Source organism: Pelodiscus sinensis, chromosome 3 (genome assembly GCF_052426305.1).
Source record: "Pelodiscus sinensis isolate ZL-2025 chromosome 3, ASM5242630v1, whole genome shotgun sequence".
In the NCBI taxonomy this organism is placed as follows: domain Eukaryota; kingdom Metazoa; phylum Chordata; order Testudines; family Trionychidae; genus Pelodiscus; species Pelodiscus sinensis.
The window spans coordinates 95167832-95194882 of record NC_143054.1 but is presented as its reverse complement, the minus strand read 5'-3'; the positions used below and the strand labels follow the sequence as shown (position 1 = coordinate 95194882).

The 27051-nt window shown below is 41.4% G+C and overlaps 1 protein-coding gene across 17 annotated transcripts in view; it reads left to right on the top strand.

Moving 5' to 3' along the window:
• EPB41L2 (erythrocyte membrane protein band 4.1 like 2) overlaps nt 1-27051 on the top strand; it is a 285536-nt gene that overhangs the window by 103438 nt on the left and 155047 nt on the right. For all 17 annotated transcript variants that reach the window (XM_089777259.1, XM_075924174.2, XM_075924167.2 and 14 more), the window contains 2 exons: nt 14290-14771; nt 15676-15888. In XM_089777259.1, coding sequence (XP_089633385.1) covers nt 14304-14771; nt 15676-15888 — 681 coding nt within the window. In that variant the 5' untranslated portion in view covers nt 14290-14303. Of the gene's footprint in view, nt 1-14289; nt 14772-15675; nt 15889-27051 lie in introns of those variants that run through there.

Here is a 27051-nt window from a genome sequence, read left to right as displayed (position 1 = left end):
ATATCCGTGCTAGAGGAACAGAGCTGCTGTTCTTCTTTTCCTCCCTTACCTTTTTCTATAGGGAATTGTCAGCTCAAATGAGTGATGACTCTTGTGTTTTGGAAAATGTAAAAAGTGATGTTGTGCCTGCCAGTTTAATAAATAAGCAGGGAATTCAGATTTACAGAATTAATGTTCTATACATGTTTCCAAAGACCATTAAAGTGATATATTATTAATGTATTGGAAATGGAGGTGGATTATTGACTGTGGGGAAAAATTCTTTGTACCTCAGAACATTCAGCTGGTTGATGGTCAGCAAACAGTTAAGTATAATAACAAAAGATAATGAATACTGTAATCAGTGATTTTTACCATCTGGAAAGGACTGATGCCTAGAAGTACTATTCCTCAAAAGCAATACATCTGGATTAATTTGCCAAGCTGTGTGCCATATCTGGTTTTGGAACAGTGGTTCTGTTGGAAATACTATTTTTATAGAGACAGTGCCATATCTGGCGCTATGTAAATATCTTTCCCCCCTTTTTTTTCCTGTTTAAAGCAAAATGGCATGTAACAATAGTAATAGAGAGGTCTTACTTTTGTCATACTATTTATGTGATTACGTCTTTGCCTGGGGAAATCATTACTGCAATGAGTTTGGTCGGTGGAATGTGCTACTAAATGTTAGCTCTGTCAGCACCATCTGCTGACCAAATTATGGTGGGACAGTGACCACTTGTTTGATCTGCTTACATGTTTTCTTAGTTTGAGGTGTACTCACAACTTAGCATGAAAAGGTGAAAAGCAGAACGATAGGCTAATCAGTTTACAAGTGTTTAGAAATTACATTTTCATCTTGTCAAAATCTTGTTTGAGTTGTCCAAACACTTCAGCCATCACAGAAGACTCTGCTACAGCAAAGTTTTAAAACAAACCAAATGTTGTTGATTTGTTTCCATGTTGTGGATCCCTGTGGTATTTGTGCACATCTTTGCTGTAGAGGAGGAGGACTTGACAGAATGAGATCAGTTCAGATTCTAAATCTGGTAGGATTGTCATAGCAAGGGAAGCTGATTGTTCCGACAAGATTTTGTCATATAACTGTTTTTCAAACTAACAACAGTTGAGTCTACTCCCTATTTATTCTGTGTACCTTGACTAGGATTTAGTATGGTTGTGTTGGCAAAAGCCCAAACAGTGCTTATTACCAGCTTTGATGAATAAATATTTAGATTTGGGTTTCTTGGTATACATAATTAGCTGTCCTGTTTATTTGAATAGTTGTTGATGTAAATAGCACAGTTATCTAGTTTGAGAAGTACTTGATATAGGTGTTGTAACTAAAATTTTTGTTTTTAAATTTCACTTAGAATTATCATGCTAAGGCTGAAATACAGTCTCTTTAAGAATGAACAGGGGAAAAAAAGATAACCAAATTGTTAAAATGATTATTGGAACCAGTGCAAATGCAGTACAGGGAGCTAAATTTTTGAAGATTATATATCCTGTCTAATTTGGATTAATTTTAGAGCTATTGCTGAGAAACAAACCAGTAATAGTAAACTGATAGCCATACAATTAAGATATAAAGTGCAACTGGCTGACTTCAGTTGTACTGGATAAATCTAATTTGCAGGGTTTTTTCTTGGCTTGTATCTAAGGGATCGTGAAACGGGAAACCACGCCCATTTTGTTAATAATGTGTTTCCCAAGGGTTTGAAAAGCCTCTGATTATTTTCTTTCACAACTGAAGAGTGAATTTGGATTTCTCATCCACTTAGTTTGCTAACAAGACGATCAGAATGCTATAAATTGATATACTTTTTTTGTGTATGGATCTGTGTTGATATCTGCAACTGTGTGGTTAGCAGATGGTCTGCACTAATGAAGGGTGTGCAAACAAACAGTTTTCTGCTTCCAAAATTTTTTTAATTTGATAATCATAGAAGAAATAATAGAAAATGCTTTATTTTTTTCATTATAAAAAGATAAACTGAGTGCTCACAGATGAGCATTTAAAACCTAAAGGACATATGATCATGCTTCAATTACTCCTCCTGTGAATCTGGCCAGTAATCAAATACAAAAATGCCCTGTGCAAAGCAAAACAGTGTATAAAATATTTCAAAGTATTTTATTGATTAGTCTGCAGCATTATCTCATGCTGTTGACAATTTGTCATTTAAACCATTGAATCAGAACAGCATTTTGTAAACTAATGCGAGTTTCAATTATTCATTCAATAGGAAACTGACTTAATTACAAACAAAACAAAAACAAATTGTATTTTATTCTCTTGTCTAACAAATGCTTAGTCTTCAAAGATCAAGCATGAAAACAATGCTGCTTCATTTACCTTGTGCCTTTGAAGACAAATTACTGATTCTTCTATCCATTTGAAATTGAATGATCATATGCTAGGCAAAAGAATTTAAATAATATGTTGCACAGGTCATTTAGGTTGCTTTTGTTTGGCTTATTGGCTTTAGGACAATAAACCTTGATTTTACATAGTATAGAAGTCACTAGTTTCCTGTTAGCTATATTAGTAATTAAGATACTTCAGATTCTTGATCATTCTTGTCATGTGTTCTCAAAAACATTTCTAAGAACTGGCTCCAATATTTTATTATTATTTATATTACTGTAGTGCTTGGAAGCCACAGTCCTGGGTTAGGACCCCATTGTGCTCAGTGATGCACAAAACAAAAAGGCATATCCTAAAGAGCTTACAATTTACTAGGACTCCCTGCTCACTACTCTTGCCAACCCCCCTTTGTCTGGGGGTAGGTGTCTGGCTGGGGGGATAGGGTGCAGGAGTGGGCTGGGGATGTGGGGTCTCGGTGGAAGGGGTAAGTGAGGGGTCTTAGGGTGCAGGCTGTCGACCCAAGAGGGGGTGTGAGGGAGCTGGGGATGCAGGGAGGGGAGAGGCTGCATGGCTTCTGCCTCCCCCAGAGCACCATGGAGGGGGGAGGCCGTGCTGCATCCCAGGAGCTCCATGAGTGAAGGGGCAGGGAGTGTGGGCACGTGATGAGTGAGGGGGCTGGCGGTGCGGAGTCTTGGCCAGAGGTTGGGGGTGTGGGGAGGAGGAGGCTGTTGGGGAGCCTGTGTGTTTCCCCTATACCTATGGCAGGAGGCTGCAGCTAAGGGTGGATGAGATGTGGGACACAGAGTGACATGCTGAAATATATATAGATATATATCTAAGAGAGAGAGAAAGAAAGAGAGAGAGATAAATAAATAAAAGTAGTAATTCTCTTTGAGTTCTTGAATAATATATAAGATTGTTCCCATCAATGAAACTGCCAGGACTTTTTTTTTTCATGTTGCCTTTAAAGTAAGTAGGCTTCCCTTGTTGCAGAAATGAAAGAATGAGATCTGTGCCATAGGCCAATTATCTGTTCCTAATGTAAGGCAGTTTCCTCTCTTAAACTATTGTGGACAAACAGGTCTCCGGCTTGTAAGGTAATCCCTTGTCACTGTCACTACTTTTCATGTGCTATTCTTGAGAGTTACTTTGAGAAGGCTAGTCAGACTAAGAATTTGCTTTCTCTGCAATATATCAATACAACAATGACCAGAATGAACAGCACTAATATAACCAGAGTATTAGATTTTACTGTGTTTTGTACTGAACGGTATGAGTCTCAATGGGTAATAGTTGTTCATGATTCTGTGAATAGTCAAACCTGATATGAAACTTGCGTATCCTAAATGATCGAGAGCAAGGGAATTTTTTTAATTAGCTGAACTTGACTCTTGAGTAGAATAATTAAGTGGTCATAAATATGAGAGTGATACAAAATATCTTATCTAAGTTAAAGAAATAATTTTCACTTCATCCAACTCTGATTCAGTTGTGTTTCAGGACAAATCTCATGACTACTTTATTTACAATTACATGCCCTTCAATAACTTTTCTGCTGGGGAAATTACCATTCCTTCTTCGGATACTAATTTTTCTGTAATATATTTAAAGATTGCGTATTCTTTACAATGGTTTGCAATGTGGATATCTTCTTGTTTTCCATTTGCAGTCCATTATGATGGCTGCTTAGACTGGTGAAGCATAAATCTAATTGCATAGATCTTTTAAGTCAAGCAAGCTCTTTATCCTGTTTCTGCCTTCAGTGAATGAAAGAAAATCTGTGCATACCCCATTATGAACTAACTAAATAAGTTTCCAAAGGAGGCTTATCTACAAATCATCCCATTTAACTGCCCTCAGACTATTCTTCTATTCTGCAAATGACTGGAAGACTTTCTCCATTCAAGATAATCTTATCTGAAAAAGTGGGTTTTGCCCATGAAAACTCATGATACTACAGTAAACTTCTGATAATCCATCACCTTTAGGACCCAGGGAGTGCCGGATTATCAGATATGCCGGACTATAGGAAGGGGGGGGCTAGGAGGGGTCTGGGGTAGAGTGGGGAGGATGTGCCCCTTGGCGCTGCGGGACCAACCCGGCAGCACCCCAGCTGCTCTGCCTCAGACTTCCCGAAGTCAGCCGCTGCTGAAACTGACCAGCGGCTGACTCCAGGAAGCCCGGGGCACAGCATGCTCTGCCCCGGGCTTCCGGAGTCAGCTGCTAGTCAGTTTCAGCAGCAGCTAACTTGGGGAAGTCTGGGGCAGAGCAGCTGGGGTGCTGCCGGGTTGGTCTTGCAGTGCCGAGGGACAACACTACGGGACCAACCCGGCAGCACCCCAGCTGCTCTGCCCCCGTCTTCCCCGAGTGAGCCGCTGGTCAGTTTCAGCAGCGGTGGAATCAGGGAAACCGGGGGCAGAGCAGCTCCAATTTTCCAGCTGCCCGAAGCACTTCTGGGTTCCAGATGGTTCCGGACCAGTGGATGCCGGACCACTGGATTTTTACTGGATATATGTATGCTTTTGTTAGTCTCTAAGGTAACACAAGACTATGCATTGTTTTTAAAGTTACAGATTAACGCAGCTACCCCTCTGAGGCTTTTTTTTAAAATCCATCTTCAGTCATTATCATTTTATCTTGCATATGCTTCCAGGGTTTGTCTTCAGGATCATGGTCATAATAATATTGGCTTTAGGGAAGAAAGAAAACCACTTCTTCCTTTTTCAGAATTTTTTTCCAGTCAGGATTCTGTGCAGAGAGAAGGCAGCAGCAAAAACCCAGCAATACAGTTTCTGAAGCACCTTGGATTCAGCACATAGATACATAATGCCAGGAGAGGCAGTTATAAGCTTGGACTAAAGATGAATGTTATTAGGTACAAGGTTTCATCTCAGAAAAATGTTAACAGAAGAGGAACATGGTCATAATGAAAAAACACGTCACAGAAACAAACATCTAATTTTTATTGGAACCCATTGGGAATTCTGATGTCATATGCAGGAATTTTTTTACAGTTTATAATTCATATGATACCTCTCCAGTAACCCTGAGTGTCCTCGCACAGCTTACTCTTTATCATCCATTAGTAGAACTCTAGCTCCAATTATGCATTCTCTAATCCCGTGGTCACCAACCAGTAGATCGTAAGCTTACCGGTAGATCTCAGGGGCTCTAAGAGTAGCTCTTGAGCCCTCTCTGAACTGCGCACCTGCGCAGTACATTTACATTAGATTTCCTCATTTGAGGAGCAGCTACTCACCGAGCAACAACACAGGTGAGTAGCTGCGAGGAATGGTGGGAGCTGGGAGGTCGGGAGGGCTGAAACACCACAGCCAGCTGACTGTGGCTTTCACAGCTGGAGCTAGGCGCAGCCTCCCTGGGCTGAGCGCAGGGCAGCCAGGCTGGAGGGAAGAGAAGCAGCTGCCTGGCCAGCTGTCCATGGCGCTCAGCCAGGGTGCACCACACTCCATGTGGGCTGGCGCAGAGGAGAAGCTGCCTGGCCTGCTGGCTGTGGAGTTCAGCCCAGAGGAGGCTGAACCACTCTCCAGCTGATTGGGCGGCTTCCCCTCTGCTCCTGCCCACGTGGAGCTTGGTGGCACCCTGACTGAGCACCATGGCGAGCTGGCCGGGCATCCGCTTTTCTTCACTCCAGCCCAGCTGCCCTACGGTCAATCCGGAGGGAGCGCGGGTCAGAGGCTTCCCTCCGTGGCCGGTGTAGGGAACTCTCTTCCCCCAACCTTGTTCCCTCTCCTCTGCCCCAAACTTGTCCCCCGCCCTCCTGGCCCCCTGTTCCCTCTCCCTTGCCCCCCCGACCCCGCTGCAGAAACCTGCCCCCCCCCGCAGAAACCAGTTCCTTCTGGCACCCTGTCTCCTACTACAGAAACCGGTCCCCCTGCTCCCCTCTGCAGAAACCTGTCCCCCCAGCACCCTGTCTCCTGCTGCAGAAACCTGTCCTTCTGGCACCCTGCCCCCTCTGCCCTGCCCCCACTAGCACCCTCTTCCTTGCTCCAGAACCCACTAGCACTCCTCCCCAGTACTGTGTCCCCTGCTCCCAAATGACTTTTCTATGGGTCAGTGACCCCTGACTCAAGGCAGGTTCCCTGCCATTCTCATAAATAAAGACAATGCAGAAACTTTTTGTGTTGAACATAGTATTCTATTTAAAAATGAAGCCTAGCCAACAAACCCCCATTGGGGCCAAGCCCCCATCTGGCCACAACCACTCCTGCATTCCCCCTTCCCCAGACCCTAGATCTGAGCCTATCAAACACTGGAACCTCATGCCCTCAGCCCCTCACATACCCCAACCCAAATTCTTGCACCCTCCCATCCGCAAGCCTGTGGCTTCTTAGTATCCCAACACTTCCCAGCCTGGAGCCTCCTCCCTGAGCCAGTGTCCCCTTCTTCACCTCCTCCTGCATTCAGATTTCCTCCCAGAGCTTGCACCTCTCACCCCTTCCCACACCCAAATCCCTCATTCCCACCCCAGAGCCTACACATCCTGTCTCAACACAGCAAGGGTTCAGCTAGACTGCAGGATTTTTTCAGGATTCTGGAGATATCCCAGAAAAACTCTTCTGCATCCAGGGTTGCGTTTGTTCTTCCGCCTTTTTAGTGGAAGAGCAAACAGGCTCTTTTGGTCACCCCAATATTCCTCTTTCTACAAGGAATAAGGTGGCTTCCAAAAGAAGGGGTTTTTTTTCTGACATTTGGTCCAGTGTAGACAGGCCAAATGTTGGAAAAACCTCTTCCTACAGAATAATAATAATAAAAAAGCAGCAGTATAAGGATTGGGGATAGCAAGTGATGGAGAGGAGGAGAATAGAGAGGACAGGGCTTCAAGGAAGGGGCAGGGCGGTAGATCTTGACTTGGTCTGTCATTTAAAAAGTGATCTTGGGTGTAAAAAGGATGGAGACCACTGCTCTAATCCTTCAAATGGTAGATTTTTATTATGAAGGGATCTTCCCCACTGAGTTGAGGGAATGGCTACCAGAAGAGGAGCGTAGTATCCACTAGTTGGAAACTGATTCATTGAGGTCTCACAACACTATTTCTTCCATAGTTACCATACCTGTTCTGGTCACAACACATAGGGTCTGATAGGGTTTTCATAGTAACAAGGAAGAACATGATCATGCCTACCCCTACGCTTGTTGTGGTTGTTAATATCTCTAGCTGCACTTCCCATTAACTAGGAAATGATCACTTTTTGTCAGAAGTCAGAGTAATTCTTGTCTCCAAAAATATTTCACTCAACATAAGTCAGCTCAGGGAGCTGGTGATCTACCGCTTTCTATCCGGAAACAATAATAAAATGCCTGTGTATATTGAGACCTAGAATGTAAGATGGTAATGCCCTTTTGCAGAGATGGCAAGGTCCTTTCAATAAATCTTTCCACCTTTTCTACTGCTCTTCCACAGAAGATAGGAATAAGAGAGTGTTAGTGATGCCGTTCATGCCTTTCTGGCGGAAGAGGCTCAGGTCCTCAGGCCTGATTACCCCTGTTATTGGATCTTCAGATGCCTCTATTTGCTTGAGGAGTTCTGCAGTAGCAGGACCGTTTTCCCCCATCTGGGATCACACAAGTTATAATGAAAGCTTGGATTATTGCTCTCTTGCTGCCAGTGGTGGTCATCTCCTGTACATTGAAATTCATGTGATTATAAACACATCTTAGTCATTAATCCCCTGTGTGAAAGCTCATGACCCAGTCATGCTGAGTTCAGGTGCATAACAGCTAGTAAGATCCATGCTCTGAGCAGAAGACAATAACAGCCTCCAAGAACTTTTGTTTTCTATACCAATATTTACTTCTTAGCAAGCTGGAATATGAATCTACTGCATGCTCGCCTGCTGCACATTATACTGTCTGTGTAGACTTTGCTCATGCACATTGATGGTTTGTTAATGAGCTTTGATCTAGTCCTCTATTGGCCACGTCCAGCTGGGCGGGTAGTCTACAGCAGGCTAGCACGATGTATATTCACACCCAGCTTGCTGTGAACTAGCTATTGGTGTTAACAAAACCCTTATAATGGTAGGGAGGAGGATGCAGTGTGTGTATGTGTAATTAAATATATTATTTTAAATGTGATAATTATAACAATAAATATGTGAAAATGTCCTCTTTGAAAATGCCATTTTGAAATTGACTTAATTTGTATTTCATAAAACTAGGCTACTGTTTCTTACCTAATCAGTTTCAATTGGCACTGCCACAGCTAACGCCAAAAGTTGCAATTTGACTAGACAGCATTCAATCAGGTTTTCTTTGTCATGCAGATATTTCTGGATTGTTTCCTAGAAAAGACCATTTCCAGCTCAGGATGCAGTGTTGTGATGGATACATGCACGCAAGAGAAGTAAAACAAGTGTGCAGTATAGACATACCCGTACTATTTCGGAATAAACTATTCCAGAAGAAATACTCCGAAATAGCTTATTTCAAAATAGCACGTGTATACTACAGGGAAGCCTCAAAATTAGTCCAAGGCAGGCTTCCCTTATGTGGACGTGCTACCTTGATTTAGAGCCCCAGGAGGCACTGAGGAGTAATTACTTTGAATGGCCCTGGGGAAGAGCTATTTCAAAATAGCAGCAGTGAAGCATCCACACTAGTGGTGTTCTGAAATAGCTGTTTCAGAATGGGCATTATTCCTCGTAGAATGAGGTTTACAGAATTTGGAATATGTCACCTGTTGTTCCAAATTTATTTCAAAATAACAAAATTGCTGTACAGACAGTCCCCGACTTACGCGGATCCGACTTATGGCGGATCCGCACTTACGAACGGGGCTTTCTCGCCCCGGAGCTCGCAGGCAGCGGTCCGCCACCTCGACCTCCGGGGCAAGAAAAGCTGCTCCCGGTGCCCCTGGTCTGCTGGGGACTGTCTCCAGCAGACCAGGAACACCGGGAGCAAAGCCGCAGCCGTGGCGGGTTCCCGCGCTTCTGAGGCTTTGCTCTGGCAAAGCCTCAGAAGCGTGGGGACCCGCCGCCGCTGCGGCTTTGCTCGCGGTATCCCTGGTCTGCTGGAGATGGTCCCCAGCAGACCAGGGACACCAGGAGCAAAGCCACAGCGGCGGCGGGTCCCGCGCCAGAGCAAAGCCTCAGAGGCACGGCACCCCGCCGCTGAGGCTTTGCTCCCCGTGTCCCTGGTCTGCTGGGGGGGGGGGGGGCGCAGCTAGTGTGCCCCCCCCCAGCAGACCAGGCTTTTGTTGTGGACCCTGGGGCAGAGCAGCTGGGGCGCTGCCGGTTGGTCCCGCAGCGCCACTCTGGGCACTACTGGACCAACCCAGCAGCACCCCAGCTGCTCTGCCCCAGGCGTCCTGAAGTCAGCCGCTGCTGAAACTGATCAGCGCTGCCCCGGGCTTCCTGGAATCAGCCGCTGATCAGTTTCAGCAGCAGCTGACTTGGGGACTTAGGGTTCTTAAGTTGAATCTGTATGTAAGTCAGAACTGGCGGTCAGTTTCAGCAGCGGCTGAATCTGGACGCCAGTTCCGACTTACATACAGATTCAACTTAAGAACAAACCTACAGTCCCTATCTTGCACGTAACCCGGGGACTGCCTGTATAGATGCTCGCATTGTTCTTTCGGAATATTAGCCATTATTCTGAAATAACACTGCGGTGTAGATGCACCCTAATTTAGTACAGGTTATACCTCCATAAACCAGTGGGACCACAGATATCTCTGGACCAGAGAACATCAGGGCTGGGAGCCTGTGGCAGCTCCAGCTGTCTGCCTCAGGGCTGGGGCTTGACAGGAGGAGGGCTGGGAGCCAGCTGTGGGCTGGCTGGATTCAGCTGCTCAGCTGGCCAGAGGAGGGGGCTCATTGGACTGGAAGTGAAGCCACTGGTGGTGAGAGTCATTGGGCTCGGAGACCAGTGGCAGGGGACCTCACCTAATTTGACAAATTCCCTTGTTTGGAACTGGTCAGGTCCTGAGGATGCTGGACCAGGGAGGGTCCAACCTGCAATTTCATGTAAAAATAGAAGTAACTCGCAAAATGTAATTTGATTTTTAGCAACTTAAATGATTGTCAGTCTTGGGAAGTGTAAACATGTACATATCAGAAACAAAACAATAATTGTTACAACAGTGAACTTTTGTTTGAAGATATTACAGAGTAATGTAATCAATAGACCTCTCTTGTTAAGTGTTACCACACGTTACAGAATAAACATAATTACAATACTGATGACATTATTTTTAGTAAAAACTTAAACAATTAATAGACTAGTAGCATCTTAAAGACTAACAAAACATGTAGATGGTATCGTGAGCTTTTGTGGGCACAACCCACTTCTTCAGATGACTTGAAGTGAGTTGCGCCCACAAAAGCTCATTATACCATCTACATGTTTTGTTAGGCCTTAAGGTGCTACTAGTCTATTTGTTGTTTTCTAAGTTTTTCTTGTTACAGACTAACTTGGCTACCCCTCTGAAACATCATTTCAAGTGATTTTTATTGAATTTAAATATCTGATTATCCATATTTCACAGACCAGGCGTGTGTGTCAGTTGTTAATATTAAAAAAAGAATGCTTATTATATTTTGCTACTGAATGTATTTTTAATATTAGCTATATGGTTACCATTTATTCAAGTATTTAATTGTCCTCAGTCACTTTTGCTGGGTATGTCATCGGTGTTAGTTTTTTCATAGAAAGTTCACTTTTTAAAAACTGTTCTTTTTTCATTGGACTATTTTTCTGTTTCTAGTGAGAGGTAGCTTAGCAGGTAAGAAATGAAATTAATTTCCTTTTGTGTAACCATTTCTGCTAGGAAGCCCTAAGAGTATAACCAAATAGACATTTAGTAATAAATATTCAGTAATTGGTGATTGTTTCCTAACTGATCAAATGCCATAGATTCTATTAAAGTTTTTTCTGTATGAATCAGGTTTTTTTTAAGAAAGTTGAAAAACCTAATGCGTAATTGATAGTACTGATATCACAAGAGAATGGGCCAATTAAAATTAGTTTTGATCTAAAAAATGTTTAGAAAAATTTCTTTACTGAGTAGCTGGCCAACCATATGTATTCCATGGCTCTCCTGGTCTTTGAAGCTCTCTGGTTTATTATTTGAGTTACAAATTGCATTATTTGCAATGGATGTCATTGATGAGGGAAGAGAATTTATTTTATCTTCGGTTTTCTATTCCAAGTCTGGCGAGTAAGAGTTTTTTTTAAATCTAATTTTAATTTTAACCTAGCATTGTTTACACTGCCACAGTTTTCTTGTTTAGTAAAAACCAAAATGCCCATTACTGATTTGTGTGTGGGCCGGTAATATTGAAAATACCATTGAATATTTGAAAAGTATAGTCCACCCTGTGTAATGGGTTCATACAAATTATTCACACTCACACTCAATATTTCTTTCCTTATTGCATATGAATTCTAACTACATCATCTGTATTCCTGTCAAAGGTTTATCTGGAATGATTGCAGAAAGATTTTGAAATAAGAAAGATGTACAGTATTTCAAATATCCATTTTTGACTGTGGATGTTCTTCCCAACCAGAAAGTTGCATGCTTCCACCAACACTCCTGATCTATTTCTATTTGCTGAAGTAGTGGTTTGATATTTAAATTATAAACCTCTTCTAGGTTGATTGAGATTTGAATTTCCAGATTTTATATAGAATATATTGCTTATTTTTATCCAAATGTTATCCAGAGGAATGATTTCTCAGAAGGTGGTAAATGTACAGCTAGCATTGGCATAATTTACTTTAAATCCAGATATTTCCTGAAATCATTGGTTTACTTAGAAACTAGTTTTAGGGAAATATTTGGACAGTCCATATTTTTCATTACGAAATAAATTTTGCATTCATCCTGAAATTAGACATTTATGTAAAAGCAGCATTCAGTGTCAATATAAATCTATTAAGCATGGCAAAAGTTCTTTCCTTTCTTTTTATAACAGCTGGGGAAAATAACAAGTATCAAATGGAGTATTTTAAGTGTGAGCTTAAATCAAAATTCTTTCTTCTGTGACAGGGGGGCCAAATATTATCAGCTGACATTTTTGTAAGTTGTTACTACAGTATCTTATTCCGGGAGGTGTCTTTTGATTATATTGTTTCAATTTGGATGGCAGTGGAGGATCACCGGGGGAAGGGGGAAAGGAAATCTCATCTCCAAGCATACAGTGCTTTGACTAATCTCCATTGTCTTGTTGCTGGTCATGTCTGGTTGCTCGGCATGACTGTAATGATGAGTAGTTGATTTTAAATTGAGCCCTGTGTATCCATAGAGCCTCTCAGTAAAAATGAGTTAACAATGCTGCCTTCGGATAGCCAAGTACCAACAGTGGCTGTCTCCATTTGGCTCATAACCTCTTAGGTGGATGCATCTCTCATTTGTTATCCATATCTTTGTCATCTCAGTCTGGTTTATTGTGTTCATTCCATTAGTGGTCGGGCATGAAGTCCATTTGGAAACTTTAGCTACTGCAGAAAGTGGCAGTTCATTTAGCCGTGCTCCCTGTCAGGACTAAAATACCGTAACTTATTATCATCTTCACTGGTTTTCAGTTAGTTTCTGACTACAATTTAAGATGGCATGTTTGATTTTAAAATTGCTCAATTAATTAATGAACTAATTAATGTGGAGACTGCTACTCTTATTGCATCGTTTAGCATTTGTGGAGATCAGTAGGAGCCTTGAATTAATAGTCTTTTATTTTTAAACAAGAAGCTGTTCAGGTCGTGCAGTTTTTCGTTGGGATGCCCTGCTGACATCAGCAGCTGGAATGAATTCTATTGCATTCTGAAAACCCTCCAGGCTGCCTAGCTATGCCAGTACTTTCTCCTATGCTTTTAAAAAGGGGTTGGCTTGAGTAAACGTGTATTAAATGTATCCTGTGCTGGTGCTTTCTTATATAAACTTGTGATTCAGTGACCAGACTTGATTTGAGGTCTGTTGAAGGCATTTTACATTGCCTCTATGTATTTTAAAAAACAATAGCCCATAAAAGTTTCAGGCACTATTAAATACAGATGTACTTCACTTTCTTTGCTCCTACTTTCAAGTTGCTTTAGGGAATCAGGGTTTTTTGTTGTTGTTTTTTTAATTTGCATTCTGCTGAATTAATGAGAAACAAAAATTTACGAAACTTGCCTGTCCATTAATAGCTGGTTAGTATGCAGCTGTCAAGCACATGGGCTTGATTGCTAGCATTCTGCATGTGCCTGCCTTTGTACAAGTAATTTAATTTATTTCTGACAAGGAGACCATGTAGCTCTTGCAATTAAAATAGGCTTTAATATTTTCATTTAAAGTTAATTAGAATTCTGGTTATGAATAGTGTTGGGATTGGAAACGTACTCCTGATAAACACACAGGAAGGGGAAGAACTTTACATTTGAATAATTTTCCCTACACTAGTTTGAAATGCACAAAAATGGTTTAAGCACCTTTTCCTACTGATGTCAATGAGGCCAGGATGCCCATGAATAGCTTGGATTTTCAAACAAGTCAAATTTTTCCTGAAATATGAGCCCCATTAAACTGCTTGAAAAGAGTGAAAGTAATTTAATGAACAATCTCTTATCTTTAATATCTCTTCAACATTAAGAACACTGTATTGTAGTAAGTGTATTTCAGTGTTTCTTTTAGGAACCATGGAGAATTCCTGCAACTTTTCCAAGAGGCAGGCAGTGGAACATTGAAACCTAATCAATCCCTTTAGTATAAACATCTTTGAAAATTCCTGATGTCCAATATGGCAATAGATTTTTGGTTTGTTTCTTTTTTTATTTTTGGTTGAAGATCTTCTATAGGATGGATTAAACCAGCTCTTTAATCCTGTTAAATTGATCTATAGTGCCTTAATTTTATATCATTCCTATAATTGTGTTGAGAGGCAAAATGTATTATGTTGAAACAATGCTTAATTTATATATATATTTTTTTGCATTGCTAGCATAACCTGTGACCATGACGACTGAAGTTGGCCCAGAGACTGAAGTAAAGAAGGAATCTGAGCAGCTGGAGGCAGATGCAGCTAAGAACAAACAAGACGAAGCTACAGAGAATCAGGAAAATCAAAAGTCTGAAAAGACAGTCTCTGAAGAGGCACAAGGTTCTCCTTCTCCAGCACTAGGTACCCAAAGCAGCCCAAGTAGTCAGAAGAAGGAAAAAGAGCCGTCTGAAGGCAAAGGAATATCTCGCTTTATCCCCCCATGGCTTAAAAAACAAAAATCATATAGCTTGGTGGAGCCCAAAGACGAAGCCAAGAAAAAACCTGTAGAGGAAGGAGAGACAGTGGAGGAGAGGGAATGTCAACTTCCAGGGGAAGTGGTTCAGCCAAAAGGAAGTGTGGAAGAAGCAACAATTGAGAGTGAACAGGAGGCTAAAGCAGAAGACAAGGAGGAGAAGCATTCTGTGAGCAGTGCTGAAACACAGGTCTGTGTGGAAAGTTAATAAAAAAGATAGCGGCTAGTCAGTGGGCTAGATTTATGGCTTCATAACTCCTCTGAAGTCCATGTCATATATTAAAATTGTATCAGGGATTCATATGTCTCACTGTACTTTTGTACAGTATTTCTGCTTTGGGACTTTAGTGATTCCGAGAGTATGTCTGCACAATGCAAAAAAAAAAAAAAAAAAAAGAGTTTGAGTCCAGTTCTTCAGACATGGGGCTGTGGCGGTTGCATGATGATACCCTGGCTTAGAATAGAGTCAAAGATCCAATGGGCACATACTATTCTTAGCATGTCAATACAAACCCTGTGAGCCCAAGGCTGAGCTCGGCTCTGAATCTCACTTCCTTGTTTTGTTTTTCTGTGTAGACATAACCCTTTGTGACTGAAACAACTAGGGATGTTAAAATGAGAGTTGTTTGTAAACTTGTAGCCACTGAATTTTTCAGCAGTTAAACGTTTACACGTGGGAGGGGCAGGAGACAGCTCCATGGGAGCCACCTGCTTCCCCCCCTCCCGCATTGCTGCCTCTAGATCAGAGGCAGAAGCGCACGCACGCACGCGCGCGTGTGTGTGTGGGCAGGCGAGGAGGAAGGGGAGAGCGGGCAATTCCATGGGAGCCAGCTTAAAAGCATTTTCCCTTCCCTCCCTGGTGTTTAAATGTGTAACTACTGAAAAATTTGGGGTGGGGAGGTGGCTCTGCAGGAGCACCTGCTCCCGTCTGCCCAGGAGCCATTGATTTCTCTCCCTCTCTTCCCCCCCTCCCCAACCTTAATGGATAGTTATTAAAAGTAACTTAGTACTCATGTACAGAAAAGAAGAATTTTCTTTCAACTTTATTCTGAAAGGTTTGGACTTGCTATTGTATTAAACTGTCTTTCTTACAGCCTGCAAAAGAAGATAATAAAGAGATTGAAGTAGAGAAAGTTGCCGATGAGCAAGAAGAAAAACAAAAAGCAGAAGAAAATAGAGAGACTAAGGAGGTACAGACAGCTGAAATCAATATGGAGAAAGTTCCTCAGAAAGCTCCTAAGAAGATTAAAACTGTGCAGTGCAAAGTGATGCTCCTGGATGGCACCGAATTCAGCTGTGACATAGAGGTGAGGCAGCAGGTCTTGTATAAAGAGATCTTTCTCAGTCGAAAGGCAGCAATGAGTACAGTATGCTTTCATTGCAATGTGAGTTAACGAATGCATGTTTGTTTTTAGTAATTGGAATGAGTTCATTATAGTGTCACATTCACAACGCTGCAGTTAAGGGTCCGTTAATATTTCCATTTTAAACCACTATCTTCAAGACTTTTCAGTTAAGCCATAAAAAAGTACTCTGAGCAGAAATTTCACAAATATGATATAAATTCAGCGCATCAGCAGCATTCTTAGGGTAAATTGATCTCTTTTGGCAATTGAACCTTCTCCTTCCCAAAGAGAGAACATTTTCCTCAAGGCACTGTCTTTCGTTATTTGTAACAAAAACAGTACTTTGTTTTAAAAGAAGTGTTTGAGTTTAGACTTTCTGGTTTGACTTAATTTGATTTTAGAATTATTCCATGGGTGTAATGAAGAACTCAAGACAGTGTACTAACTAGTTCAACTCTGTGATTTAATACATGTCACTACTGATTTAATTTTTATATTTGTGCCAAATTTTTGCACCCTTTGCCTCATGCTTTATTTTTTTGTATCTTAAATCTTTGATGTAGATTTTTTTTTACAAATATTATGCTTATTTCCATATTTAAAATTGGCCTTAAGAAACTGAAAAAAAGGAAAAATAGATGCTCAAATACTTGAACATTCTTTTGCATATTAACTGCCAGGTCAAGTAAAAATGGTGTCTGCATTACATATAGCAGAAATCAATTTAGATTTAGATTTGTAATCAAATGTACATTTATATTACATAAAATTTAAATGGGATTCTAGCCTTGAGGAGTTACGTTCTTAATAAAAGTCAGACCACAGTGGGAATTGAATAAACAGTTTTTCACCACAAGCTTACATGGCTTTAATCCTGGGTGAAATAGGAGTAGGGTGTGTGCTTATGTGGATTTTTTTTTTCACATGCTGCTTTATATTTTGGAATAGTAAATATTAAAATGTTTCTAAGCCTTATGCAATCTTAAGGCATTTCTCAGTTTATACCCTTTCCACAAAACTTAGTTCTCCTTCGAGCAGTTTCCCTGTGGGTGTCCCACTCATATGTCAGTTAGTCTAGGTTAGGAATGAAAAATGTGGTGTATATATGTATAGTAGATGCATGTTTCAGAAAAGTGCACAACTGATTTGCTGTTCTTTGAGTTAGTTGCTCATGTCCATTGCACTGTAGATGTGTACGCACTTCAGTGTGTAGTTATCAATTTTTTCCCTATAGTCATACTCATGGTAGCAGCACAAATACTCTGTGCTTCCTCGTGCATGCCCAAAGCTATCCCAGTCCCCTCAGTCCCTTTCTACTGCCCTTAATGGTTCTTAGAGATCCCTTTTCTTGCTTTTGCAAGTCTTTTCATCTGGCATGTAAATAGTGTCTTTTAGTTTCCGAAGAATTAGTGTAGTTTAGTTAATGTAGCTTATAAAATAGATCTTATTTGTTTATATACATAAAATGTATGTACTGGTTGTGGGTGTTAGATGTGCACTACTTTTGGGTCTTAGGCATTATCTTTCCAGAAGAGTGGCTTATCAGGAACCTTTACCCCAGGCACGGGGTTCATGATGTGCTGCTCACCACTGCTTGGGTTCCCCAACTAGACTCCAGCTGCTGGCCTGACTGGGACCCCAGGGGAAGGAGGAGGTGTGGGAGTGAAGAGTGGAAACTTTAGCTCGGTTCCAGCACCCTTGGTTGTGAGGTATTAAATTAAATCAGGGAAATGGTACGTTGGCGTTGACTGACAGTCCAACAGCCATGAATTGGGTCAGTCGTCACGAGTGGTCTGTCAGCCCAGATATGGCATGGACCATTTTTCATCTCTGGGAAGCTATGCAAATGGACCTGTTTGCAGTAAAAGGCAGCAGAAAGTGTCACTAGTTCTGCTATTGGGCAGGCCACAGTCCAGGTTAATTGATGGACAGTTTTCTGCGGCTGTGGTCAAAGTATCTCATGTATATTTTTCCATATATCTCTTCTGTCCAGAGGTTTAAGCAAGATCCAGAATGACAAGGCCCATTTTACACTGATTTCTTCAGTATGGTCTGGTGAACACTGATTTTCAGAGCTCTTAGGACTATCAGTCGGTCTCCGTCACTCCTGCTTCATTCAGACTTGATATCACAAACTCAGTCCGAGCTTCAGGCTGTTCACCTGAAGTCTTCATGGTTAACATTGGTGGAGAAGTTCAGAATGTTCTGTTGAATAGAAGAAAATTATCGGCTAGACCTACTTATCTGGCTAAACAGGAGATTTTCCATTTGGTCCTAACTAAAGAGGATACCCAGTCTTCATTTCTGTTCCATGTGTGCTGAATTATCTTCTGTCCCTGAAACATGAAAAATTGTCACTTAGCTCAATCACAGTACACTTAGCAGCTATATTGGCATTCATAAGCACATAAGAATGGCCGTACTGGGTCAGACCAAAGGTCCATCTAGCCCAGTATCCTGTCTGCCGACAGTGGCCAGCACCAGGTGCCCCGGAGAGTGTGGACCGAAGACAATGATCAAGCAATTTGTCTCCTGCCATCCCTCTCCAGCCTCTGACAAACAGAGGCCAAGGACACCATTTTATCCCCTGGCTAATAGCCTTTTATGGACCTAACCTCCATGAAATTATCTAGCTTCTCTTTAAACTCTGTTATAGTCCTAGCCTTCACAGCCTCCTCTGGCAAGGAGTTCCACAGGCTGACTACACACTGTGTGAAGAAGAACTTTCTTTTATTAGTTTTAAACCTGCTACCCATTAATTTCATTTGGGGTCCTCCACTTCTTCTATTATGGGAACTAATAAATAACTTTTCTTTATCGGCCCTCTCCACACTACTCATGATTTTATATACCTCTATCATATCCCCCCTCAGTCTCCTCTTTTCTAAACTGAAAAGTCCCAGTCGCTTTAACCTCTCTTCACATGGGACCTGTTCCAAACCCCTAATCATTTTAGTTGCCCTTTTCTGAACCCTTTTCAAGGCCAAAATATCTTTTTTGAGGTGAGGACACCACATCTGTACACAGTATTCAAGATGTGGGCGTACCATAGTTTTATACAGGGGCAGTAAGATATCCTGTGTCTTATTTTCTATCCCTTTCTTAATAATTCCTAGCATCCTATTTGCCTTTTTGATCGCCGCTGCACTCTGTGTGGAAGTTTTCAGAGAACTGTCCTCGATAACTCCAAGATCTCTTTCCTGACTTGTCATAGCCAAATTAGCCCCCATCATACTGTATGTATAGTTGGGGTTATTTTTCCCGATGTGCATTACTTTCCACTTATCCACATTAAATTTCATTTGCCATTTTGTTGCCCAATCACTCAGTTTGGTGAGATCTTCTTGGAGTCCCTCACTGTCTGCTTCTGTCTTGACTATCCTGAACAGTTTGGTATCATCTGCAAACTTTACTACCTCACTGCTTACCCCTTTCTCCAGATCCTTTATGAATAAGTTGAAAAGGATTGGTCCCAGGACTGACCCTTGGGGGACACTACTAGTTACCCCTCTCCATTCTGAAAATTTACCATTTATTCCTACCCTTTGTTTCCTGTCTTTTAACCAGTTCTCAATCCAAGAAAGGACCTTCCCTCTTATCCCATGGCCATGTAATTTACACAAGAGCCTTTGGTGAGGGACCTTGTCAAAGGCTTTCTGAAAATCTTATATATACTATATCTACTGGATCCCCCTTGTCTGCATGTTTGTTAACCCCTTCAAAGAACTCTAATAGATTAGTAAGACAGGATTTCCCTTTACAGAAACCATATTGACTTTTGTCCAACAAATTATGTTCTTCTACATGCTTCACGATTTTATTCTTTACTATTGTTTCGACTAATTTGCCAGGTACTGAAGTTAGACTTACCGGTCTGTAATTGCCCGGATTACCTCTAGAGCCCTTTTTAAATATTGGTGTCACGTTGGCTACCTTCCAGTCATTAGGTACGGAAGCCGATTTAAGGGATAGGTTACAAACCACAGATAATAGCTCAGCAATTTCCCATTTGAGTTCTTTTAGAACCCTTGGATGAATGCCATCCGGTCCCGGAAATTTGTTGACATTAAGTTTTTCTATTTGCTCCAAAACCTCCTCTAATGACACTTCAATCCGGGACAGTTCCTCAGATTCATCACCCACAAAGGACGGTACAGATTTGGGAATCTCCCCAACGTCCTCAGCCATGAAGACCAAAGCAAAGAAATAATTTAGTTTCTCCGCAATGGCTTTATCGTCCTTGATTACTCCTTTTATAGCTGGATCATCTAGGGGGCCCACTGGTTTTTTAGCAGGCTTCCTGTTTCTAATGTACTTAAAAAACATTTTGTTATTTCTTTTTGAGTTTTTGGCTAGCTGTTCCTCAAAATCTTTTTTTACTTTTCTTATTACATTTTTACCCTTGATTTGACAGTGCTTATAGAATCATAGAATCATAGGACTGGAAGGGACCTCGAGAGGTCATCGAGACCAGCCCCCCGCCCTCAAGGCAGGACCAAGCTCCATCTACACCATCCCTGACAGATGTCTATCTAACCTGTTCTTAAATATCTCCAGAGAGGGAGATTCCACCACCTCCCTTGGCAATTTATTCCAATATTTGACCACCCTGACAGGAATTTTTTCCTAATGTCCAATCTAAACCTCCCTTGCTGCACTTTAAGCCCATTACTCCTTGTCCTGTCCTCAGAAACCAAGAGGAACACATTTTCTCCTTCCTCCTTGTGACACCCTTTTAGATATTTGAAAACCGCTATCATGTCCCCCCTTAATCTTCTTTTTTCCAAACTGTTCCTTTCTATTTATCTCACTAGGATTGGACTTCCACTTCTTAAAAGATACCTTTTTGTCCCTCACTGGTTCTTTTACATGATGGTTAAGCCACGGTGACTCTTTTTAGGTCTCTTGCTATGTTTTTTAATTTGGGGTATACATTTAAGTTGGGCCTCTATTATGGTGTCTTTAAAAAGTTTCCATGCAGCTTTCAGGAATTTGGCTCTAGTCACTGTGCCTTTTAATTTCTGTTAAACTAACCTCCTCATTTTTGGGTAATTCCCCTTTTTGAAAATAAATGCCAGGGTGCTGGACTGCTGAGGTGTTCTTCCCACCACAGGAATGTTGAATGTTATTATATTATTGTCACTATTACCAAGCGGTCCTGTAACGGTTATTTCCTGGACCTGATCCTGCGCTCCACTCAGGACTAAATCGAGAATTGCCTCTCCCCTTGTGGGTTCCTGCACCAGCTGCTCCAAGAAGCAGTCATTTAAGCCATTGATAAATTTTATCTCCGCTTCTCTTCCTGAGGTGACATGTATCCAGTCAATATGGGGGTAATTAAAATCTCCCATTATTATAGAGTTCTTTATTTTGGTATCCTCTCTAATCTCCCTCAGCATTTCAATGTCAGTATCGCTGTCCCGGTCAGGTGGTCGGTAATATATCCCTACTGCTAATTTCTTATTATTGGAGCATGGAATTACTATTCATAGCGATTCTATGGAACATGTTGATTCACTTAATATTTTTGTTTCATTTGATTCTACATTATCTTTCACATACACTGCCACTCCGCCACCCACCCGGCCTGCTCTATCCTTTCGATATATTTTATATCCTGGTATGATTGTGTCCCACAGATTTTCCTCGTTCTACCAGGTTTCAGTGATGCCTATTATGTTAATCTCCTTATTTAATACAAGGTACTCTAGTTCACCCATCTTATTAGTCAGACTCCTAGCATTTGTGTAGAAGCACTTTAAAAATTTGCCACTGCCCTTCCCTGATGCATTTGATTCCTTTGTATGTGGTTGTTTGTGTGCTCTGGCCCATGGTTTGCCCTCTCCCCTCCTCTCTTTCTGACTACATCTTAGAGAATCTCTATCAATGGATTCTCCTCTAAGAGAAGTCTCCCTCCGATTTATGTGCATCTCCACACCAATCGGCTTTCCCCCATCTCTTAGTTTAAAAACTGCTCTACAGCCTTTTTAATGTTTCCACCCTGGTTTAGGTGGAGCCCATCCTTCCTGTATAGGCTCCCCCTTTCCCAAAAGTGTTCCCAGTTCCTAATAAATCTAAACCCCTCTTCCCTACACTATCGTCTCATCCACACATTGAGACTCTGAAGCTCTGCCTGCCTACGTGGCCCTGTGTGTGGAACTGGAAGCATTTCCAAGAATGCCACCATAGAGGTCCTGGATTTCAGTCTCTTTCCTAGCAGCCTAAATTTGGCCTCCAGGACATCTCTCCTACCCTTCCCTACGTCATTGGTACCTACATGTACCACGACCACCGGCTCCTTCCCAGCACTACACATAAGTCTATCTAGATGCCTCGAGAGATCCACAACCTTCGCACCAGGCAGGCAAGTGACCATACGGTTCTCCCGGTCATCACAAATCCAACTATGTTTCTAACGATCGAATCACCCACTACTAACACCTGCCTCTTCCTAACTGGCATTCCCTCTCCCTCAGAGGTATCCTCAGTGTGAGAGGATACCGCAACATCCTCTGGGAGGAGGGTCCCAACTTCAGGATGGTTTCGCTCTGCTCCCATTGAATGCTCTGTTACCTTGACTTTCATCCTCCTTAAGAGCACTGGGGCTCTCAGACTGGAGGTGGGACAGTACTACAGTGTCCCAGAAAGTCTCATCAACATATCTCTCTACCTCCCTTAGCTCCTCCAGTTCAGCCACCCTGGCCTCCAAAGCCTGAACTCGGTCTCTGAGGTTTAGGCGCTCCTTGCAACGGGTGCACACATATGCCACCCGCCCACAGGGCAGGTAATCATACATGTTACATTCGATGCAATAAACAGGATAGCCCCCACTCTGCTGCTGGGCTTCTGCCTCCATTTTTCTAATGAATAAGTTTAAGTATAAACTGGGATTCTTTTTAAATCTCTGGAATATAGATTATTATAAGAGTTATGTTTTAAAGAAGGTCAGAAGTCACTAGTGCCCTCTAACCTCCCCCTCTCCTAACTCCCTGTTAGCTGTTCCTGTTCGCAAACTTCCTGGTCGCTGAGTCACAGGCTTATATTGCTCTGGCAGCCCTTCCCCCTGACTGAGGCTTAGCCAATTAACAGAGGCTTTTAGATTTCAAACCTTTTAGAAGCTCCTTCAAACAAACAAACATAAACCAACCAAACAGACAAACACAAGCTCAGCACACAGCAAATAACTCCCCCCCCCCCACCACACAAACACACACTCCAGACAGCCACTTACCACAAGGGTCCCGTTTTTACTCCTCTTTTACCTGGAGAACTCCCTCTCCAAACTCCCTGTTAGCTGTTCCTGTTCGCTGTTCCATTTACCTATTCTTTTTTCCCCCCAACACAATTTTCAAAGATTTTAAAGGTATTGGATAGGCTATTGTTACACTTACAGAACCCTATTCCAGCCCTCCCCCAAACCTAAATCTCATCTTAATAAAGCTGATGCCCACCACTCACACTTGAGCCTCTTGCGACCTGCTCTATTGTAGCTTTCAATGAAGATAGCCTTTTTAGTAGCCATTTGCCAGGAGATTGGGGGAGTTGAGTGCACTAATATTAAGATATCTGAATGTGGATTTGCATGGAAAGCCTTCCTTCATCCTCAACCAAATTTTCTTCATAAAATTTTCTTACCAAAGCCTCATGGTAATAAGCGTGAATAGAGACTGCACACCTCAGATGTTAGAAGAGCTTTAGAATTCTATCTGGAACAGACTAAACCTTTCAGATTTTCTACTCAATTATTTGTTCTATTTGTGGACAGAATGAGAGGAAGTTTTATTCCATTCAAAGAATGTTTGTTTTTGATATCCTGTTATATTTGCCTGTGTTACCAGTTGGCTAGTGTGAAGTCACCTGATAGAGGGCCATCACATCACATGGTTTGCTTCTTGCTGTGCACTGTCTCTAAACAATAGATAGACGATATTTATTAAATTTAGACCTGTAGTCTTACAGGACATGTTCAACTAGACTTCAAAGCCACCTCCATTTTGGGGTGTATATGAGTTACCTGCAGTGAGTGGGTGGATATGTGCAGTCACTTGAAGAGTAAGAAGAAACTGTAATTGTTCTTTGAAATGTTTTGTACACATCCATTCTACAACCTGCCCTTGTTTCTTGTCTATTACTATCTTCCAGTAGGAAGGAACTTAGTGCGATCAGTGATGGCTCCATCCTTTATGCCCTCATGCACTGTGTGAGGCAGGAGAGATATTTATGCCACCCTGACAGGTACTACTAAGAAAGATACTCTCCAACTCTGAACTGGAGGACTCTCAGGGTATGTCTAGACTACATGGCTCCATCGATGGAGCCATGTAAACTAGTTTACCTGGCATAGGCAAAGAAGCGGGGATTTAAATAATCCCTGCTTCATTAAAATAAACATGGCTGCCGCGCTGTGCTGACGATCAGCTGATCCGGCACAGTGCGATAGTCTAGACGTGGATCGGTCGGCTGGGGAAGCCTTTGCTGACCGATCCTGTAAGCCTCGTTTCATGAGGCATAAGGGATTGGTCGGCAAAGGCTTCCCCAGCCGACCAATCTGCGTCTAGACTACCGCGCTGTGCTGGATCAGCTGATCGTCAGCACAACGCGGCGGCCATGTTTATTTTAATGAAGCTTCTTTGCCTATGCCGGGTAAACTAGTTTACATGGCTCCATCGATGGAGCCATGTAGTCTAGACATACCCTCACATTGTCAGTAGGATGGATGTGTGCTACAGTTACAGAAAGATTAGTAACAATTACTTCTGAAAATATTCCCAATCCTTTTTCATTGAAAATATTCCCAATCCTTTTTCACCTAAGGCATAAGTGTAGACTATTGGGAGATGGATAATTTGTGATTTTCATCTGTGCTGGTGTAAATAAGGAATAATTCCTTTCATGTTCATGGAATTAAAACAATGCACAATTTATGTTAGAATACAGAGTTGGCATCTGAATCACATGTACAAAGCTAGCCAGGTTAGTTAAACTATTCATTGTCTGCCTCCATAAAATGCTTCTTGTAGCTCTCAGTTAGTTATTTCCCTCTATATACTTCAGAATATTGTTAGTGGAAAATGATTACTACTTTCCATCCCAAACTTGAAATGCCCATTTATAAACAATACAACGTGAAAGCTACATTAGAATGTTAATTTACATTTTAAACCTTGTTACTGTTTGGAGTCAGAAAATCTGCATTCTGGGTAGGCTGATTAATATTGAGCTTGACTTCAACTTTAAAAAAAACAAACAGAAAGCTAATTTTGCTGTAGTCTAGCTATATTGGGCAGTTTTATAGAATCAACTTCACTTTATTGTGTTCCTGTTTGTCACTATCTAATATATTCCTTGTGTGCCTTTGTTTCAATTCCTCTCACCCAATTTCTTTTCTGCTTCAATGTTTTTGATGGAAAATTACAATAGCTCTGTGTGCTTTAGCTGTAGTGCACCATCATCACAACATATCAGCTTCTCAGCAGATTTGTTATTGTTTCCCATACAGTAAAGAGAAACAGAATGAACATTTTGTTAGGTTTTCAGGGCTTGCTAGCATTGGTACAGTCAGCAAATAATGGAATTATCCAAAGCATCACTAATCTCTCACTCGTTAGACAGGAAAGCATTTTGAGAAATATTGGTTATTTTAAAATATCATTGTGTAGCTCTGGTATTTGTACTTATCTGTATATAATACAGTTAATAATCAAATCCATGGCTAGCAAAGAAGCAGTAGAGAAGTGAAAAAATGACCCAGTGAGAATACTGTATTTCTTGAAAAGCTTCCATAAAGAGGATCAGTTTCATGCATCTTAGAGGAGTGGAAAACATTTCGAGACAGTTTGTTAGAAAACAGGAATCCCACTGATATTTACCCTGATACAGAATTGCTGATTGAACATGGGCATGCACCAAACCAAACAGCTGAGCAGCTTTCTGTCGTGGTAGCTAGGCACTTTGTAGTATAAATAGGAGAGGCTTACTCTCAAATAGGGACCAGTTAAATCCAAAGTCATTCTATCAGAACCATGGATGATTCATGATGCAAGAAGTGAACTGTGTACAGAAATTTGCAACATTTTATGTGAATAACTATTCACAAAGCATAAACTGAACCTCTCCTGCCAGTGTGAAGTGGTTTTTTTTTGGGGGGGGGGGGGGTTAGGGAGATTGAAATCTTTGTATTTCTTTTACAACATTTTGAGCTAGTCAAAATCATGTCAGGGCACATTTTGCAAAAATAAAATATGTAAAGAAAAATGGAGCAAGTGGTCCTCTTCCCTCTTTGTCTGTTTTTAGGGACTCTAATTTTTCATGGGTCCAGTTCTGTTTCTTTCATAAGAAATGCCTGTCCAATGAGAAGTTTTACAACATATCCTGAAGTTTGCAGGGATTCTCCAATATTCTGTACAGAGGGTGTTTCAGGGAGAGGAAACCAAGTTCCCCATCAGAATAATATGTAAACTATCTTTGAACAGACATTTCATAACAGACGGATTTACTGATTCTCTTGAGGTATTAAAATCTCTAGTTTTAGAAATAATAGTCATTGCCAACTTGAAAATGTGTTTTGGGGGACAGGAGCAGATGGACCTTAACAGCTGGAGAGTAAGTGTTCTCCAGTGCAGGACCCAGCTGCAGTATCTGAAAAAGAATCCTATCCTATCCTATCCTATAGACAGTCTCAAGAACAGCTCTCTAGGGAACAATCTTGTGCAACTGAAATGGATATGCTCCCACACATTTAGTAGCACTCTAATGGAAAATGTATACTGTATCTTAAAATTGAAATTATTTCTCTACAAAACCTCTGGAAGACTATTGGTCTATGTTCTTCTGGGGGGAAAATGCTGTCCAAAGGTAGAATATACAAGCATACTCTTAATTATTATTTGTAGTCAGATAGGATTATTGTTTTCTGCATGCCACCTCAACATCAAAAACAAAACAAAAAAGTCCCCCCCCAAAACACAACTACTGCTTTGATCACCCTATTAAAAATAATTGTTCCCAAAACATTTGTTAGAATCTCATACTGGATGATCTTTATAGCTCTAATAGATGTTTCATTGCACTTTCAAATAAGTGGAAAGAGTGCCACTGTTACGAAATTCAAAATATAGAAGCAAT